Source organism: Falco naumanni, chromosome 15 (assembly GCF_017639655.2).
Source record: "Falco naumanni isolate bFalNau1 chromosome 15, bFalNau1.pat, whole genome shotgun sequence".
NCBI classification, from domain to species: Eukaryota; Metazoa; Chordata; class Aves; order Falconiformes; family Falconidae; genus Falco; species Falco naumanni.
In genome coordinates, this window is record NC_054068.1 from 11,034,742 (window position 1) to 11,054,656 (window position 19,915).

Below are 19,915 nucleotides of genomic sequence, written 5' to 3' on the forward strand. Positions count from 1 at the left end.
GTTGCACCCCACCTTTTGAGGAACACTGATGTGTCAGTAAGCCCACAGGAATTTTTACTGTTATGATTATAGCTCTTGTGGAATATTTTCTGAATGGGATAAAGTCAGATTTATGAGAGACACCTTCTGTGTCTCTCTCTCACATGTCAATGCATACTCAAAGCAAGCAATTGTGATGTTAACCTGAGCAGAGATTAACAGTGTGAAGAGTTGCTACGTCATTTTACTTAACATACCTACACAGTATGAGGGAGCTGAAAAGTGCTGAAGTGATATCTTGTAGAGATTGATCTGATGGGCAAAAGTTGTTTTTCTGTCTGTGTGGAGGTCATAGGCCTAGGTCTGAATTTTCACCTTACTTGAAATGACTGCTACATTTTCAAAAGGTAGCAAAATGTGCAGAGCAAAACTAAGCTTAATTACTATGCCTTGTCTAGAAAACATTTAGGGAGAAGTGAATACGTTAAAAATTATGGTTTGTTGGCTTTGTTGCAAAACTGCTTTCTGTATTTGTTTTCAATTTATCAGTAATTACTTCGTAGAACCAAACGTCACATTAACCAAGCACTTCTTAATGGCCCTCAAATTAGTTCTATACAGACAAAAGCAGCATCAGACAGTAAGAGTTTACTGCATTAAAAAAATCTCATATACCACAACAGCCATCTGCTCAGGTGCCAAGCAGACAACCCAGCAGCATCTCCATATCACACTAGTAATTGTTTGTAAGTATTGACTTTTTTTTTTGTGGTGACAGTGATCACACTCCTCACTTCTTAGTGCTCCCCAAAATCAGAGCACAGCAAAGAGCTGCTGGCCATCTTGCCTGGGTCTTGTCCGGAAGAGGAAGATTACAGCTGGCTTGCCTAGGGGTGGCTAGCACTGATGGAGAAAACTGGCTGAGCTCCAGATTTTCCAAGCCTGAAGCTCACTGGAGAGAATTCCAGCTGGCTTTGCAAACTGTCCAGCTGCAGAAGGGCAAGCCTGTTTTGGACTATAGACCCTTTCATACCAGCCGGTTTACAGTAGCCTAGTTTCTTTAAAAATGTGGAGAATCCGTTAGCTGTTTTCTTTATTTTGACTTTTCCATTTTACACAAGGGTCAGATGTGGTGATACTTCTTCCAGTTATATTGAGTTATCTTGCAACATGGGAATTCTGTCAATGCTGTTCAGCATGCAATGTAGATTGTGCAAAGGAGACTTCAGCATTACAATATATAGTGTTAGCAGAGATGAAAGAGGGAACTATTTTATTTATCTGTTCTGTAAAATACTGGAGTCATGTTCCAAAACCATGAAAAAGCTATGCTCTAAAGAGCTAGATAGTGCTGATATAACTACTTCTAGCTAGGGAAAAGGGGAATAATCTTAGGCTAATATTTTATTGATGAGACACTAATGAGATAATCCAGCAATCAATTTTTTTTAATTGTTCTAAGTGCAATGTTCAGAGTTTCTCCAAATTGTCATTCTTCGGGTGCAGGAGCTCTGTATAGCCTTATATATGCAGACTGCCGGTCTTGTTCTGGGTGTTACAGGGGGTAAAATTTCTATGAATAAGAGAGATGTTCTTTATTAAATGTATTGAAGTTCTAATGGAGATCAGTTAGCACTTGATATTTTGTGTTGACACTGCATCATAAGGAGAAAGTACTCCTGGAGATTGAAGCCAATTATTAAATTTAAATAATAAAGAAACAGTAAGAAATTCAAAGTGATCCATCTTAATTAAAACAAATTCAATTATATGGAAAGCAACATAAAGATTTGTGCAGGTCTGTCTAGGGTTAGGAAAGATGTATAGAAATACATCTGGACTGTTGTTGCTGCACTAAATTGTGCAGTGTCCAGAGGGGAGATTCTGCCATCTTCTAAGTTACGTTAGAATAGTATTTTCTAAAACATTTGCTAACACTTTTCCAGAGACTGTCATAGTGGTTGGAGGGTCCCAAAAGGTGAGATGGAGTAATGGAAATTGGATACCAGATGCAACAGCAGTATAAGCGTTAAGCTATATGAGGGTGTTCTGCTTTCCTTTTTAATTTTCTGCTGAAGCTTCTTCTGGCATAATTTTTCTGTTGTTGAATGATTGTCATTTGTACACGTTTTAGTGACTCACAGGAAATAATTTTCTTTTTGTCCTGTGTGCAGAGCAGCTTAGAAATGAAAAAGATGGCTGTTTGGATAAAAGGAGTAGTTTCTATTAATGATCAAATAAAGATCTAGTCACTGACTTGGAATTCGGTGTACAATAAAATTTAAATAAAAATGGCTGTTGAGCAGTAGACATCTGGGATCCATTAACAGGAACAAAGCCTATACTTGACAAATTGTATGCCTATTTGAAGTACAGCCTGGTAGTTTTCCAGGTTGTTATCATGGAGTTTACTTGCAGAATTTTGTGCACTGTACCTTAATGTAAGAAGGGTATTGGCAAGGAATGCTGTTTGGAAACCAGTAATAAAAGATGGCAATTAAAGGACAGGCTTGAAAGCCAAGACTAAAAGAAAAACTTAAAAGAATTAAATGCATGCAACTTGGTCAGACAGTGGCTAAAGGGGAGGATAAAAAATATTTACAAATATTTTAAGGGTTTAATCATCAAAGTATATTGATGAATGAATTAGAGCTGTCTAAGAGACTATAAATATGAATAATAGGATATAATTAAGCAAAGCTGGATTTAGGCAGGATATAAGGCAAAATATCCTTACAATAAGACAGATGATTAGATGGCAGATCAGGCTCCCAAATACAGCGGTGAAAAAGCCATCACTGAAAACATTCAGAATTAGACCAGGTGAAATACTGTAGGAAGAACTGTGTAATGAATTGGGGAGCGGGTAGGTCAAGTCATCCTGTGGCTTTTGACTTTATTTTTCTTCATTGCTTCTTTAAAAATATATACTCTGGAACAATGTAGTAACATTAAAAATGATGTGCCAAGTTTTAAAAAAGTCCTTTTTTATTATTATTTGGGAGGAAAAATAATTGTTTATGCAAATTTTGAGGCACTGTTGAAAAGTTGTAACTGCTACTGTTTCAGCATGGTAAACAATGGTAAATATGAATTCTAGGCCCATAAAAGCATGAACATTGTAAGTTAATGCTGCCAGATTACATGATAGCTGAGGTTTGATATGACATTTATCTTCAGGAGTGAGTAGACTGATAAATCACAAGTGGCATAGCCACAAGTGAGTTAGCAAGTGTTTACTCATGAGTGAAGATAAATGTCATATCAGACCATAGCCATTCTGAATTTTGTACATTTTACAAGTGGCTTGTTTCTTCCTTCCACAATACTACTTTTAACTTAATTGAGAGAAAAAATGCTTGGTAAAGGATATATTTTCCAAATTTATTTTGATTTTCCATTCTTTGCAGAAGCTTCTATTTCATATGCTTTTATTTTTATTGCTGTATTTATTTATGCTTAAGCTTTTGGATCAGATGCTTTTGTTGCAAAGTGTGATTTATGTAAATTGAGTCAAGCTGATTTTGCAGCCCTTACTAAGTAAGGGGAAGCGTATCATTGGGACCTCGTGTATCTGCATTGGTAAAGGAGTATCTGGATTGTTGAGACTTGCCAAATCCTTGTCCTCCAAAACCTCAGCAGTGAGTTTTAATCTAATTGTCTTAAAGGACTTTTCTTTTTAATGGCTTGTAAATAGTCGATTTCATTTTTATTTCTTATCTCCTGTTTAGGTAAGAGAAAGAGAGCAGAAGTTACCAGTCTTTCTGCTTTTATACATTGTATGTGCTTTGCCTGAATTCTTTCTCAGTCTGTATTTGTTGGTCATTTGTGGTGTTAATTATTGAAACATAGAATCATTTAGGTTGGAAAAGACCTTTGAGACCAAGTCCAGCTGTTAACCCAGGACTGCCAAGTCTATCACTAACCACGTCCCTAAGCACCACATTGACACATTTTTTAAACACTCCCAGGGATGGTGATTCCACCATTTCCCTGGGCAGCCTGTTCCAGTGCTTGCCCACCCTTATGGTAAATTTTTGTTTTTCTTTATATTAAATTGAAATTTCCCATATTCTGACTTGTGCTTATTGTGTCACATCCTTCTGCTCTGCAGCCCTGAGAGAGTCTGGCTCTACCTTCTCTAGATCTTCTCATTAGGTGGTTGCAGACAGCAATAAGATCTCCCCTTTTCTGAAGGCTGAAGTCATGTCTCCGGTAACCTCAGTGCACTAAAACATCCAATTCTGTGTCTTCTGTATCAATCTGGGCTAGTAAATCAGTGCTTACGAACTGATAATTTCAGATTCAGCATCGATTCAGCATATGAATAGATAAAATTAGAAGGGGTACACTCATTGTGTGTATTTTTAGGTTGTGAGAAATATGAAATAATTTGGTTGTCAAATCATCTCACAGACTAGCTTGCTGGTACCTTGTTCATTGTCTGCACTTTTAAGGCCAAGTTAATGACATAATGATAATGTTAATGGTGTTGGAAAAATAGGCAACAGGATTATAGAACAGTTCTAGTTATTTTAGTTGATGAGGGATGGTTTAGATAGTTTATAAATTTTAATGCAGGGTCCGTTACCTCTGATTCATCAGTTTTTACTACGAGGTTATACATGCTGTTTCAGAAACGAAGTGCTAATGTTCATCCTTAATCACTTCCAGATCTGAAGATTACACCTGTGTTGAAATGTGTCTTAAAACTATAGAAACTGGAATTTAAGTTAGTGTAAAATGTTGCTCCAAGTTAGGTGCTGTTGTTCCTTTTAGAGAGTACGTGCTTGTCAGTTTCTGCATAGGATTTAAAATGATGATTTTGATCTGTGTCCCTTGGAAAAGTTTATTTCTCAATCATTTTCTACACTTTCAGCACTTTTGCATATGTTGAAGTCTTAGTATAGTACTTGTTAAATGACATTTTTTGAATGTATTTGGTAGTAAAGAAAACATTGCCGTTTTTTATGTCATCTTAAATGGTTAAACACTGTCCTGTCTTTAATGGTGTTAGTGGCTCATTTTTTAGAGCATTCACATGAAAATAATCAGGTGAAACAGAACTTGATTCTGAATTGTAGATCTTGCTTGCTTCAGAGAGAGAAAAATCTAATCGCAGGTGATTACTGTAATAGCAGATAGTAGTTCTATCCACAGGTCACGCACATCTTTTTTTTTTTTTGGCCTGGCTTCTGGCCAGTTAAGCTGTAGCTGATTTTCTTCACTATTCTCTGAAAAGTCATCCCATAAATTACTGTACAAGTGGCAACATTCTCCTTTTTCATACCAATGTAGTCTTCTTTTTCTGTGGGCTGTTTTGTCTCCTTACTTATTAAAATACACGTGTACGTGTTTCCTGTGCATCAAAACGCAGTGAACTACAACTTTTGCCCTGATTTTCACCTATCACCTCTATTTCTTTCCTGATTTTAAGCATGGTAGCTACTTTGTTCTTTCCCCTCTGAGTGTCACTATTTATTCACTGCCTGTGTTGACCAAGTAAGTTGACATCCATGTGCTCCATTCCTGTGCTTGGTACAAATGCTCCATTTTCCTTCAGTGTCCATAGTTGAAGCTGAATCCTTAATCTCTTTTTTTCCCTCTTTTCTGTTTCTGCAAGGTAGCTATTACTAATGTGTCTACATCCACAGGTTTATTAGGAATTTTCAGCTTTTAATATTTTAGGATGTACAGCATGCAATACCATAACTTCAGAACGGGCCTGGTTTTTTTTTCTCCAGAATACATTACAGGTCTTGTTCCCTCATTACTCTCTCTTGTAGTTTTCACCTCTCTTCCTTCTGATTTGGGAGCCCTGGTTCCTGATGATGGAACAATTTCCTATTTCTTCCATAGCCTCTTCATTCTGTACTTTTACATCTCATTTGAAAATACTGTTTCTCCTTCCCTTTTTTCCATAGCATACTTCGAAGTCAGAGATTTGGCCATTCATTACTCAGCTAAATAATACTGGTTTAGATACACCTTTTGTAAGAGTAATGCTGAGTGGTGCTGAATAAAGGTGCACTGGTTCCTGTTTGCTTCGTGTAGCCGTGTGTAGTGTGGTGTGTTGTCTTCTGGGAGGGAATACTGCATCCTGGGGGTGTGAGACCGAGATGTCTAACTTGGAAGCAGCAGGCATGTTATGCAATGGGAGTAACATAGTTGTGACTGTGAAGAGCAAGCACATGACTTCAGAAGTTGTCATGCCTGAGTTGTGGTTGTAATCTTACTCGCAGTTATTTGTCTGTGTTTTGTTTTCAGAGTTTATTTATGGATTATTTTTTTTCCAGCTCCGCAGTATCCACACGTCTTTTTGAACCTTCTGTTCATCTGTGCCTACCTTGTATGTTCATGAAATCAGGGACATTTCACTGTTGCTTAGATATGACCCTTGCAGGTTTATTCTTTTTGATTTGTATATGATTGAAATTCTAAATTTCTAACCCAGTTTCAGTATTGGGTAAGGACTTCAGAACTTGTCTTAGTAGTAAGTGAAACCTTGAGGATGTCCAGTTAACATTTAAAAGATGAATAGTATATGCTCACCACAAAACACTGTTTTCTTTCTTGTGTATATCTGACTTTGGAATCCATGTATTTTAGAATTTACTTTTAGTGTATCTTTTCTTTAAAAAGCATAGATACATAGTGAAAAACCTAATGGTTGTAGGTGGACACCACTAAAATTATAGCAGCATTTTTTTCTACAGAAGTGCTTTTCTTCCTAGTAAAGTTTCTGAAAACAGAAGTCTAAACTTGAATATTTACCTTACTACTTTGAAACACATTTTTGATGAAGGTTGTGCCATATGACATTTGTGTCGAATATTATTTGACTTTTTAAAAGCATAACAGCAAAATAGGTATATACACACACACACAACCACATGCATTACATGAATATGACTTTTGTCACTAGCTGGTTGTGCTTTTAGAGATCCACGTGCTTATATTAGTAATTACAGGTATTAGTGTATTTACGTTGTGTGTGTTTGTGTATAAAGAGTATAATATAAGTATACTTTTTTTTAATAATAGCAGATTATCCAGTCAACATCTGCTCAAACTGTGAAACGAAACCCTGCTTGCCAGACTACCCAGATTAGGATGCCAGTGGTAATAACTCAGACCATTAGACCACAAGGTATGGGTTTAAATGTTTTAGTGAGATTGTTACCTTTGTATGAATTTCATTGTAATTACAAACTCGTAGTATGGGAAAAGCTTACAGTGTTGACATTGGCAGGCTTGACATTTATTTTTTACTTCGTACTGGCTGAGGAATGCATGTTTTCACTATGCAGTTTCAAGGTACTTCCGACCAACACAATGAAATGTTTTGAAACAACTTTAGAACTAAACTCTCACATGCTTAGCTCCTTACTCAGCAGCTTTTCATGGGAAGTTCTGAAAGAAGTCAGGAACTTGACTTGTACTGTCCTAAACTCTAACTCTGGGCCAAGAAAGAAATATTTCATTTTTGTCCTGAAGCCTAGAGGATGCCTCAGTTTAATCGTCCTACTTTTAACTCTTACTCCTGAGGTGGAACTTGATAGCCACTGACTGCAGCTACAGAGGTCAAGGTAGGAGTTCTAGAGAAATTTCTCAACCCACATGCTCTTTTTTTTTTTCCTTTTTTTTTTCTTTTCTTCTTTTTCCTGCCAGTATGTTTACTCCTTGGTGAGGTCAGAGACTAACTGCAGCAACCTGACTTGCTGTGTGTAGCCATAGGAGCAAGAGGTGTCATTTGTACACAACTTTCTCATCTGTCTGTGCACAGGTGGATCAATGTCTGATACATCACAGTTTTTAAGAGGGTTCTTGAAGCTGCCTTACTTTCTAATAAATATCCATTTGTTTCTTTCCACCACTAGCCCTGTTAGGCTCAGCTTTTGTTTTTTAATGTGTGTCTTTTTTGATGTGGGCATTTAGATGATCGAGGGTTTGTAATGGAATACAGAGCTTGTCATCTTTAGGTATTGAATCAGTAATCAAACTACTTTAAATGCACATAAAAGCTGTTGCTGGCTGTTTGACTTTATTGCTTGATCTTTTCTGTTCTCCTTGGGAAAAGAGCATCAAAGCCCCCAGTGATCACAGTTAATAGCAGCAGATATTATGCTTGCCCTGTTGTCTTCAGAGAATCTAAAGGTTGAATGGACATGGAGACCAAGCTGTCACTGTAATCCTGTAGGCTGATCTTCCAAGTTAGGAGGAAATGCATTTACTTGTCATAAAAGGTGTATATTTGATAGCACTGATACTCATGTCCTGAGTTTATGAACAGGAAAGGTAATCAGCATCTTGTAGCATGAACTTTAAGTTCTGACTAATGTGTCTGAGACTGAAGGCTGATTTCATTTCTTTGCTTGTCCAGTATCTTAAGTTGTGAATGTCAACAGTGTGCTAAGAATTTGCATGATACTGGCATCTGTCTTCTACATAATGGATTCAGAATATGAATTTGTTCATGATAGCCATTGATCAGCCAATGAAATACAATTTAACTCACAATTCAGATTAAGACAGACAATGGTTCATAAAGGCCAATTCATGCAAAGCCCTGCTTTCAAGTGGGCTTATTCTTATTTACAGGCTTGTTTAAGCCCACGACTATATTGTTTTAATTACGCAGACAAAGCAAACACCTGTGTGCTTGCAGGTGGAAGAAATGCCGCTATGGCATTCTGTCAGATACCAGTTTGTTTTGATCTTGATATATTGTTAAAACCTTCTGCTGTAAACCAGTGTAATGATATTTTTTACTGGCCTAGGTATTCCTGTAGAAGGTGGTAAGATACTGGCATAGGACATGGTCTATATAGAAAACTGCAGTAGTATACTTTTGAGGAGAGTGACTTTTTGAGGATAGTTACTCCAGAACTGAACTAATTTCCACAAATGGTCCATTTTCCTTCTTAGATAAGAGTGAATCTCCTACCGTAATGTGTCTTTACATTAATATTAATGCATCTGTGTGAACAGACTATAATACTTTTAAAAACAGAAGTACAGATAAGTTGGCAGGCTTTAAGGACTTTTATATTAATAAAATTATTTCCATACCAGGGAAAGTAACAGTATAGTTATTGCACAAAAAATTCGTACTTCTTTATCAAAGCACTTATCAGTATAATGATTAAGTGAATTGCATCTTATGGATGGGGGAATTGAGCCAAAGAACAAAATAATTAGGCAGAGTATTCATTGCAACTATTTAACCTGTGCAGAAACACAGCTAGGAAACTATAAGCTCCTAAATCTGAGCTTATCTAGATGATGCTACTTAAAATTTGAAACAAGGACCCAGTGGTGAAAGACTCTGTATGTCATTACCAATCCCATGAAATATCTAGGCCCACAGGTGATTTTAATTTTTAAAATATGCCCTACCTCATAATAGAAATTGATGTTTTAGCCTTATTTTGTGTCTAACTGCTTAACCATGCATAATTGTGTTTTAAACCAGAAAACTTGTATGTCACCCCAAAACTTCTATTTACTTTGCCAGATCCATTTGAGTAGAATTACATATACATGGGGTGAAAGAAAGTGAGACTTAATTTTTCTATATCCAGTGTAGACATACTGTTTTCCTTAGACCAAGAAGTTAACTTTTCTGTTGCTGTACCTTTTCGGTTTATTTTGGTTTTTTTTTTTTTGTGTTCTGGGTTTTTTTGTTTATGGGGTTTGGGGTTTTTTTTTTGGTCCAAAGTTAACATCTGTAGGAAAAAAAGCCCAATGATACTAGTTCTAAAGGAATATAATGTTAATTCTGAAAGAGTGCCACTGTTACCTTAATTTTGCCATTGTAGTGATTTTTAGTCTCCCAGATGTTAATTGTAGAAAACAGAGATCTGCTAATTTTTATTGTATTATTTTTTTCCTTTCAGTTCACTTAGTAGAAAACCTTTCAATTAGTTCATCTGAAATACATAAATTGTCTGGTCCATGAACTAATGCTATCTGTGACACCTCATGGACCTTGAATATTCTGATGACAAAAGTATTTTTGTTCCCCAGGCTTGGAGGCTGAAGTCCTAAATCTTGTTTTGTATTTGCTAATGTTGAGAGTCCACACAACAGTTTATTCATACAGATTAAAGAACTGAATGAACACTGTCAAATTAATTTAGCTTTAACTCATTCAAAGCTAAAGCTTTGTTTCATCCAAAAAGTGTTCTTAAAAGGATTTGTTGGGATAGTTGTGTTTCAGGTTTTTATAATTCATGAAAGAAAAATAATGTAACTCTGCTAAGGTTCATACCATGCCATTTATATGCAGTTGAGTCATAGATGTGCAGAAATAACTTTAATGTGCTTCTCAGTCTCAAACACTACATGTGTGTAACGGTCAATAAAATCGAGTGGTGTGTAAGAAAAAGGTGAGATCTTTGAAGTCAAGTAGACCTACAAATTAATTATTTTCACATGCCAAAACACAGGTGGGATTTAAGGAAACACAAAATATAACCCAAGTAAATGTGTTTAAGCAGTAAAGGAGGTTTTACTCCAAAATTTTCATTTGTCAATGCTTTTTCAGTTGCATACTGATATGTTTTTAATAATAGTAATAATAATGATAATACAAGTCTGATGATTTACTAATTCGTAACATAAATTTGTAATTATTTTTGGTAAGATTTTTCCAAATGTCAGAGACTAATTAATAGCCATTTTTCAATTTACTGTCAGAAGAAGGTGGATGTCCACCACAGTTAAGCTCATTTAGAAAGCCCTGTTTTACTTCCTCCTATAAACCTGTGAAGTCTAGATACAGGTACGAATTAAATCATCAATTTCAAAATAAGAAAATAAAAGACAGTCTTTATGAGGGGAGTTTTGTCAAATTTTACAATAGTGTTTTTTCTTTTACATAAAATATAAAACATTTAGAAATATTCAGAATAATGTTTTAAACTCTAAAAATACACGTTTTTCACTGCAGCAGAGAACAACTATATAATGTGAAATGCATAGTTAATACCCTGAGTGACTGTGACTTAAAGCATCTGTATTAAGAACATTTCAAATTATTATTCTTTATTCTCTGCAGATTATTTAGAAGAGTGGTTTACTGGCAATTGCAAACACACTAATAGCCATTTGGTGTATTATAACCAGCTATGGCCAGTGGTTTTCAGTTTTGGAATCTTCAGTATTCTGTAAATATTGAACAAAATGTAATGTTAAAATAAATTTTGTATTTAAATTGCTCTTCTTCAGCAGTGTAATCTTTAAAAATAATAACTTCCTTTGTTTGCAATTTACAGACAGTTAAATTTAGTTCCTGGACAGAAGGTTCTTTGATGTAAATTGTCTAAGACAGCTCATAATAACATTGCTTGGTGTTTTTCAGGCACAGTAGGGAAGGCACCAACAATACAAGCCAGCAAAAGTCCTGGGGGCTTTGGTGTTCAGGTCTCTGCAAATCAGAAAAACAAGCTGAATGACCCTGGAGGTGGTTCTTTCAGGTAAAAAAATAAAAAATAATAAAAAAAAATGCAGGGGGGTGGTTGGGAGGGATCTTAAATATAAAATAGAATTTAGAATTGGCTTAACACCAGAGGGCACTGTTTTACAATAATTCCTGCCTTTTCTTACTGTGATTGGGTGACAATTTTCTTACTTCGTCCTATTTTAAAAAAAGGGAGGGGGTCATCACATGTCTTGAGGATTTTTCTCTAAATGCTCTTTTTAATGTTTAGTAAAGCCTTCAGTTCTGTGGATTACAATAAAACTTACAGTAAATGGAATTATGTGTGTGAGGTTTAAAAAACCGCATCGTTGGTTTTATGTATTGGATTCTAATATTCATATGGAATGTGTCTTGCTGAGAGGATACTAATTATGACAACAAGGCATCCTGTTGATAGGCTGCTGCAGCTGTCCCCTTATCAGCATAGAGAAAATACTGTATGGTTTTGGTAGTGGGTTTTGGGGTTTTCCTCTGTGTGTGTGTGTATGATTATTGTTCTTGGTTTTAAAGAAAAGACATTGCTGTATTTATTCTTCATGTGCTTACTTAGGTAGCAGAGGTTGAGGCATTCTGTGGGTCCCTGTAGTAATCAGGTGCTGCAAAGGTTCAACACAATAGCATTGATGCATTGAGCTGCTATACCAGTTCTTTTGTGCTACAAACTTTTATTCTATATGTATTTTAGATATTTTTACTGTTGGTAGTAACAAACTAATCCTATGATTTTTGCTTTCGTTACCATCGTTTTTATTTTTTTTCCACTGGTGAAAGCACATTTGTGTTTAAAGATTTTCTTTCTTTGTTAAATGACAAAATATTCATAGATTTTCATTTTCGTCTTCTGGAATTCTTATGTTGCTCTGACGTCATCAAACCAGTAATTAATTTTCAGGCTATATGCTTTTGCAGGTGAGGTAAAAAAGAATTTGCAGCTCTTTGAAATATCTCTGCTTTGAGGCATGTCAGTATTGCAACTAATAGTGGTAGTACTTAGTATTAATCTAAAAGCAAAATCATTCAATTTTTTATTTTCCAATGCTTTTGCCTCCTACTGAGTATTTAAATGATTTAAAACGTCTGTTGGGTTCAATTGTGCTGTCTTAATAAGTATTTTTTATGTTTGTAAGCAACATGAGCATTTATTCTTCGTTAGTATAGCTTTCAATTTTACATACACCAAAAGGGACAGCATTTTTTTAACTGGATGTTGTAAACTGTGCCAGGATTGATTCTTGCATTCACTTAGTTTATACATAGAATATATTAGGTTAGCTGGAATTGTTAATTTTCCCTTGGGGAGAAGCAAATGCTCAAGGCACTGATTGATAAATCAATAAATCTTTAGTGAGTTTGGTAAATAAGCTGTCAAGGGTGTATGTCATTTTTCCTCTAGAGAACAAATTTTAGTCAGAATGAATGTGTTTGTTTCCTTGCATTGTTTTCTTCTTCAAAATAGTAAGACACAAAGCTGCATTTAAATAAGTCCATAAAATTGCAAGGATTTATTAAACAGCAGCAAAGATCAAGCTTTTTCTTGATATCTTAACAAAGAATTCAGTTGTTTGCATATTTACATTTCAACCCCTAACCTCTCCTGAGGACAAATAGATGTCTGACTATTAAGCCTGAAGGCACAGCACTGGAAATCTGTATTAATCCTCTGAATGCTGACTAGTTTTCCTCAACATTCCCAGCGTGTGTGAAGAATGTGTTTATAGCCAGAAGGCAAACTGGCATCTAAAGCAAAGCAAGAATTTTGAAAAATAGTTGTGTTATGTATAAATTTATTTTGCCCTTAGTGTTTTATTATTGTATATTTGTTTCATTATTTTATATTCTGCTTTCTTTAAAATAACTTACTTGAGCTTTTCACTCTTGTGAGCAAAGTGTCGGTCACTAGAAATGGAAATGTGAACTTCGTTGTTTTCTGTTCTGGACTGTGGGAGATACAGGAAGGAATTAACATAAAAGACATAGCAATTAGGAATTTTGCAAATTACAGCTTAGCCTTTAATGTCAGCATTTATTAATGAACTGTAAGAGTGCTTACATGAGTTCACTGGATGTTATAGTAGCTCTTCTATGATGCAGAGTTTTTGACCCAAGACTTCTGCAATGGGAAGTTGTTGTATTCATGAAATTTTATGCCACCTTTTTTGGTATTAAAATATATTGTTGCTAAATTTTTCAGAGGCAACTATAGACGACTGCATTTAGTTGACTTTCCAACTGTGTTAATACCTCAGAATGGAAATTTTAATTCCATTTTTTCTGATTTGTTTGTTTGTTTTACAGTAGAGATCCAGACTTAGATTTATACCATAATAGTCAGGCTAGAGGTTTCTGTAGTTGGGAGGGATGGAGCAGAAGGCCCACTTAAGTGTGCTAGGGGTGTGTGTATTTGGCTACAGCTGCTGTGTACATCATCATCTAGTTTGGCAGTCTCAGAGCTCCCACTAACATAATCCACCACTGATGACTCTCAAAGTAGCAGACTCAAAGTGATGCCCATAGTTCAGATTGCGGCCAATATAAAGAACTAGTGGAAACATTTGTTCCCCCCCCGATACTGAGTCAGAATAATTGCAGTTGGAAGGGACCTTGGGAGCTTGATTAGTCCAACTTCTGACTCAGCACTGCTTTGGTTAGATCAGTGACTTGTCCAGTTCTACATATGTAAAGGATAGAAGATACATGTTTTTACTCCTCTATTATCCTACCACTTCCTAACTGTATTGAGTAAGGTTCAGTGGCATTGCACGTAAAATGAAGCAAGAAGTAGATGGAACCATTCCCATAGTGTGTGTGTGATGATGATATGTTTGTGTACCAGTGTGACAGCTAGCCAGATGCTCCTTTCTTTTCATGGCAACCTTTCTTTTTCTGTAATAGTATTTCAAAGTTACATGTAACCTCTTGGAACCTGCAGTATCAGGTTTTATGCAGCCAATGTGATGGGTGTTTTTTTCAGAATCAGTTCGATGAAGTGATTGGAATCATTAGAAGCTTATCTTGGTATTCATATTCTATGCTGCTGACTGGCAAAATGCTGAAGTAGAGTTTACCTGGAAATAAAATTTGTTTTCAGACCTCTTTTGTCTTGCCAAAAGAATCTCTTCCCTATTATTTTTATTGTTTAAAATAAAAGTTTAATAACATAGTTAGAGCAATATGCCTCAAAATGAATGATGTTGTATCTAATAATGTGCAAAGTAGCCTGTCTTTAAGGAGAGAGAGGAGGTTAATGTAGGTGTTAAATGGATAGCTTCAAAGTTTTAATCTCAAAAGGATATGACATAAAACCTTAAGCTTTAAGTTTTTTTGTGTTCTTCCAAATAAATACTTAAAGCTATAAGATGATCATATATTTTTTTCCATATTTTTCAAAATAAAGTGCTGACCACAAATGTGATATGCTCTGTCATCTCTTTTGCTCATCAGTGGGAAGATCCAACGTAGACAGTGAAGGAATTGTATGACAAAGCAGTATAGGGAAAAATTTCAAATTAAAGCTTGAAGGTCAGAATAAGCATTATAATAAATCTGTGTGAATACAATTTCTGCTATTACAAAATGTAATATAATAGTCGCTGTTACTGTAATTTCAAGCCACCGTTTATATCTGGTGTGTTATTGTTGATCTCAGATCTTGTGGTCCATGGAATTTGTAGACTTGCTCAGTCTTGCATATGTGTAGGGACTTTGCCCTTATGTTTTAACTTTTGAGAGAGAGAAGGGAATCGATAGTATAATGTTGTCTCAGTTGCATTGTATATTCTTATAGCTTATTTGGAATAAGTTCAGTATTGCAGATTTGGACAACATTGGCTCAAATCTTACAACGTGCGTGAGGAAAAAGCAATATGCAATTGTGCAGTTAAGATTTATTACTAGATTTTTATAATGGCTTGTCTTAGTTAAAACAAAATCTCTGAAGCATGTTACAGGCAACTGTGCAAATACTTTGGGTTTTTTATTTTCAAATAAGTTGGTTTGAGGTTTTATTTTTGTTTGTTTTCTGTAGTTGCACAAGTGTTTTTAATGAAGAGGAGAGAGAGAGAGGTGTTACAAAAGGTTGAGTATAGGAGGAAGAATTGAACTTTTAGACTGCTTTAAGATGCAGATTGCATTTGGAAAGAGTTTGAGAACCCATGCTGTCATCTTAAAAATAGCATGCATGTTGGAATGTTGGATTTATCCCATAAAACTCAACTCATTTCAGTAAAAAACTGAAATAATTACTGAAACAGTATAATTAGTATGAGCACAATAATATAGGCCAAGAAACATGAAATTGTTAAATACTCTGCTGGGATGAAAAGGGAAAGATAGACAGTAATCATCAATCTAGATGACCACTGGATGGCATCTTTGTTCCACAGAATGACTTCTGAAAATTCAATCATCTGGAATTAAAAGTTGACTTTTATAGGAAATTGTTTGGCAAGAATGCCAGCCCTCTTTATGTATAAACGTTTGTGTGTGTGTTTCAGTATCCAAACCCAAGCTCTTTTTTGTGATTAAGTTCCTCAAAGTCAAAACCAATATATTGATAGAGTTTTTCCCATTAGACTGGAAAAATTGTAGTCCCAGCTACGGTTAAACATTTCCTACCAGTCTTCCATGTAACATTAAAAAAAAAAAGATGTACTCACAGGTAGTGGATTGCCAGTGTAAGACAGAAGGAAATGTTTCTGTCCTGGAGTTACAGTGTTCGTCTTTGTAAATGCTGTTGTATTGATGTTGATAATTTCATTAGAATCCTGGTTTGTGCCCAGATTAATTGTCTGTTTTCATTTAAAACTATTTTTTTAATTATAATGTGGTCACAGATCTTTACTCCAAATAAAAGTTGGAATAACTTAAGATGCTAAGCAGAAGGAAGGTAAAATATTGATTCTACTTTCTATTAAGCTATTAGCTATTAAGTAGAAGTTGAGGTTAGTATAAACTCTTAAAAAACATGTTTGTGAAGTCAAGAGTGCTCTCTTGATTTCTGTATGGATGATTGTTTGAGGGAGATGAAAGTACCTCAGTCCTGGCAACCTGATCTGGGAATACTGGGATTGAGACTGTATTACTGCTAGCCAGATTGTGTGTTACTGTGTGAGAAGTGCTTGCTAAAGCAGGCGAGATCATGGGGGCTGCATATAGAGAAAGCGTACGAGTATCTTGCTCAGTTAATATTTTAGCAAGACCCTTTAAGCCTGTGTGCTGGGCCCCTCAGGAGGCAGCGGCAGCCAGGCACTGCCTGACCCTGCAGGGCCTTCACACCCACAGTGGTGAAGTCTTTTTTTCCAGTACCTTCCGCCATCTTACATAGTTTTGAGTTTGTGTTAACGGTAACTACCTTTATATGAATTTGGTTTTGCTGTGGTTTAAAAGGCCTGCTGGATTTGGGCCTGGTGAGCCCTGGGTAGATTACGTTGCGTGGCGCTCATTCCATTTCAGGCGTTAAGGTTTTTAACTCCCTAAAATCTTAGGTTTTCCTCTTCTTGCTGCTTTCCATTTGTAGTTAGAATCTTTGGAATTCATCACTAAATATTGTAAGTCACTGTTAGTTGCTATGTGGCCGAGTATGTTTCCCAGTTGTGGTACTGGGGGCCAGTTTCACACTGGTTGGACAAGGCCAAGGACTAGTTGCTCAGCTGTGCGGTGAACGTGTGGGAGCCCAGCTTCTTCATGGCAACTCCTGTCACCCTCCTGCCAGTATCACATATATAATGTGAAGTGTAAAAACGAAAGTCCTCTAGGCCCACTATGAAAACCATCAAGGCAGGAGATCAGTTTTGTGACACTATCCTCTGGAACTTAATTCTAAGTGAAGAAATCAAGTGCTTAGCACTTGTGGAAAATAATAAAAGCTCATTTGTGTAGCATTTTTCTGACAATCAGTAAAATTTTCCGTTTTCTTAAGTGTTGAGCACGTTTCTCCAGTTTTATACAAACAAAAATCCCTTCTTATATTTCTTCCTGCAAAGAAAACAAAATCAGTATCTAACAAACCATAGAAGTTGTCCACCAAAATCGGCTGCTGTAGTGCAGATATCAAGGAGAGTGTAGGAGGACAGGGAAAACCTAGATTATGGATTTCTAGATTTCTCTCCTTTTCTTCTCAGACCTTACTTGTAGCTTTGGGTGTTTACTGTAGGCCTTAAACTTCTTAAAAGTGACAAAGTATTCTAGGGGGCCTAGGATGACATCTATGTAATAATTAAATTTAAAAAAAGTCTTCTACATTAAGCTTTTGTTTGTTTGCTTTATGCAGTAGTAGGAATCCAGACTTAGATGTATGTGGATGTTTTCCATATATATATATATACACACTCAAAGGTTGTGTAATTGTTCCTAGAATATTCTGAAATACAGTGTTTGTGCCAGTAATGAATGTGCTAAAAACAGATGGTTGTTTCCACAGTTATGAGTCATACCTCATAGAGGTAGGAGGTAAAAAAAATGCTTGGGAGATACAGGTATGGAAATTCAAATTTTTTTAGTCAGTACTTGCTCGAGCTGTTGGGAAGGGTATTACAGGGCAAGCAGTGGCCTGGGAAGTGTTGCTGTCATCTTCCCAAATGCAGCTCATTTTTCTAAAACTGGCTGACATGTTCAACTTATTTTTGTGTGTTGCCAGAGAAAATACCAGCACATATTCAAACTACGTTTGGAACCCAGACTTACCTATGTACTCATCGTGGTCAAAGAATCTTTCCTGACTATTGCTGAAAATGCTTTGGTGCCCGTTTTGATAGGAACGTATGAAACTGTGCAGGATTCCAAATTCATGATTTTGCTTTTAATGTCTGTGGGGGTTTTATGTATTTAATCATTTTGCTCCTACTTTTCAGCATAAAGAGAATAGCCAAATGGTCTGCCTTTAGTGGGCATTGTTGCTTTTAGTTCCCTGGCCATCCTGTTGTCATTGATATCACTGACTCGCAGATGAAGAAAAGACACTTTTGTCACACCACCTGTTACAGACAAGTTGTCCTGCTTCTAAAGTTTTCCTAGTGTGATCAAAGAAATACTTGGCTATTTCTGAATCTGGAATATGTTCTATGAAAATGGAGACCCTAGTGGTTGTGCTTCAAGTTGGCCTAGCCACCAAGCATGTTGCATGCTGATTACTTTCAGAGAAGCAGATAATATACAAAATGAATATATCACAAGCAGAATTATTTTTATTTGTTTTTTTTTTTTTTTCACTGTAGAGATGATGATGACATCAATGATGTTGCCTCTATGGCTGGCGTTAATCTTAATGAAGAAAGTGCCCGAATTATGGCTACCAACTCTGACTTGGTTGGAACCCAGATACAGTCCTGTAAAGATGAACCCTTTCTTGCTGCTATACCTCTACATAAACGCATACTTGAAATGGGTGAGAAATGTGTCCTTTCCTTTTGATAGTGTTTCCTTTGGAGTTACGTGATTCTGTGTAACAGAATATTCTTAGCGCTTAAGATTGTTTTTTAAGTGTTTTATTACATAATCTTGTATTACTAAACTTTCAAGGTTTTTGTGATAAAAGTAACTTAGTTATCTCAAGTTGGGAAAAAATAGTATACTGGTACTTTTATACTTCATGCTTTCCCCCTGTTTTTTATATCCAAGGATCTCAAAGCTCTTTGCAAACATTAATTATTTCTCACAATTCTCCTTCATGTTTTACACATGAGAAGATTGAAACAGAGAGGTAAAGTAAGTAGTACAGGTCACAGAGGACACCTGTGAATAACATTTAACAGAATGTTGAAGTTATCTGTCAAGATTTTCTTTCCCCATACAAACCAGTTACACAGTTCTTATACCTGCATCTATTTAAGCTCATAGTGATTTTCTTACAGCATTTTTTTCAAAAAGGTGTATTTATTTATCCTGGCAAAAAGGTGTTTTTATTTATTATGCCATTTGAAAATAGAAGTTAAAAACTTTAGTAGGCAAAGATAACTATTCAAGATTAGTGATGTTTTAAGGTTAGTAACTATGCTCTGAGTGTATTTTCTATGACATATTTGATTGATATATATGTTCTACTACCTAAATGTGTCTTTCTCAACATAATTTTGGTAAATTTTCAGAGCTATCAGTGTCTTAAGATACTAAGCTCAAATCGTTTAGGGGCATAAATCATCTGTTTCTTTTAGACCTATGCTTACATCACTGGTTAAAGTTGTAAAATTTTTAGGCATTTACTTCTCATAGTTGTAAAGAGAAGACTAAAATCTCCTTAGAAGTCGGTACAGTTAGGTTTTTAAGTCATGCGGTTACTTCTGAAATGCTATTTGTGTTTGTATTCATTGAATTAATGGAAGCCTTTTTATATTGCAATTGCAGGCAAAGTTCTTCATTGACTTATTGTCAAGCTTCACTCTTGTATTTTAATTAGTGCCCTTTTAAGTTCTCAGTGAAATGAATTATTTTGCATGTTATAGTTACCATGATGTGATG

General features: G+C 35.7%; 1 protein-coding gene across 1 annotated transcript in view; it reads left to right on the forward strand.

The window, feature by feature from the left end:
* LOC121097734 (transcription initiation factor TFIID subunit 4-like) overlaps window positions 1-19,915 on the forward strand; it is a 146,380-nt gene that overhangs the window by 27,046 nt on the left and 99,419 nt on the right. The window contains 3 exon segments of the mRNA XM_040614990.1: window positions 7,024-7,129; window positions 11,345-11,459; window positions 18,676-18,845. Coding sequence (XP_040470924.1) covers window positions 7,024-7,129; window positions 11,345-11,459; window positions 18,676-18,845 — 391 coding nt within the window.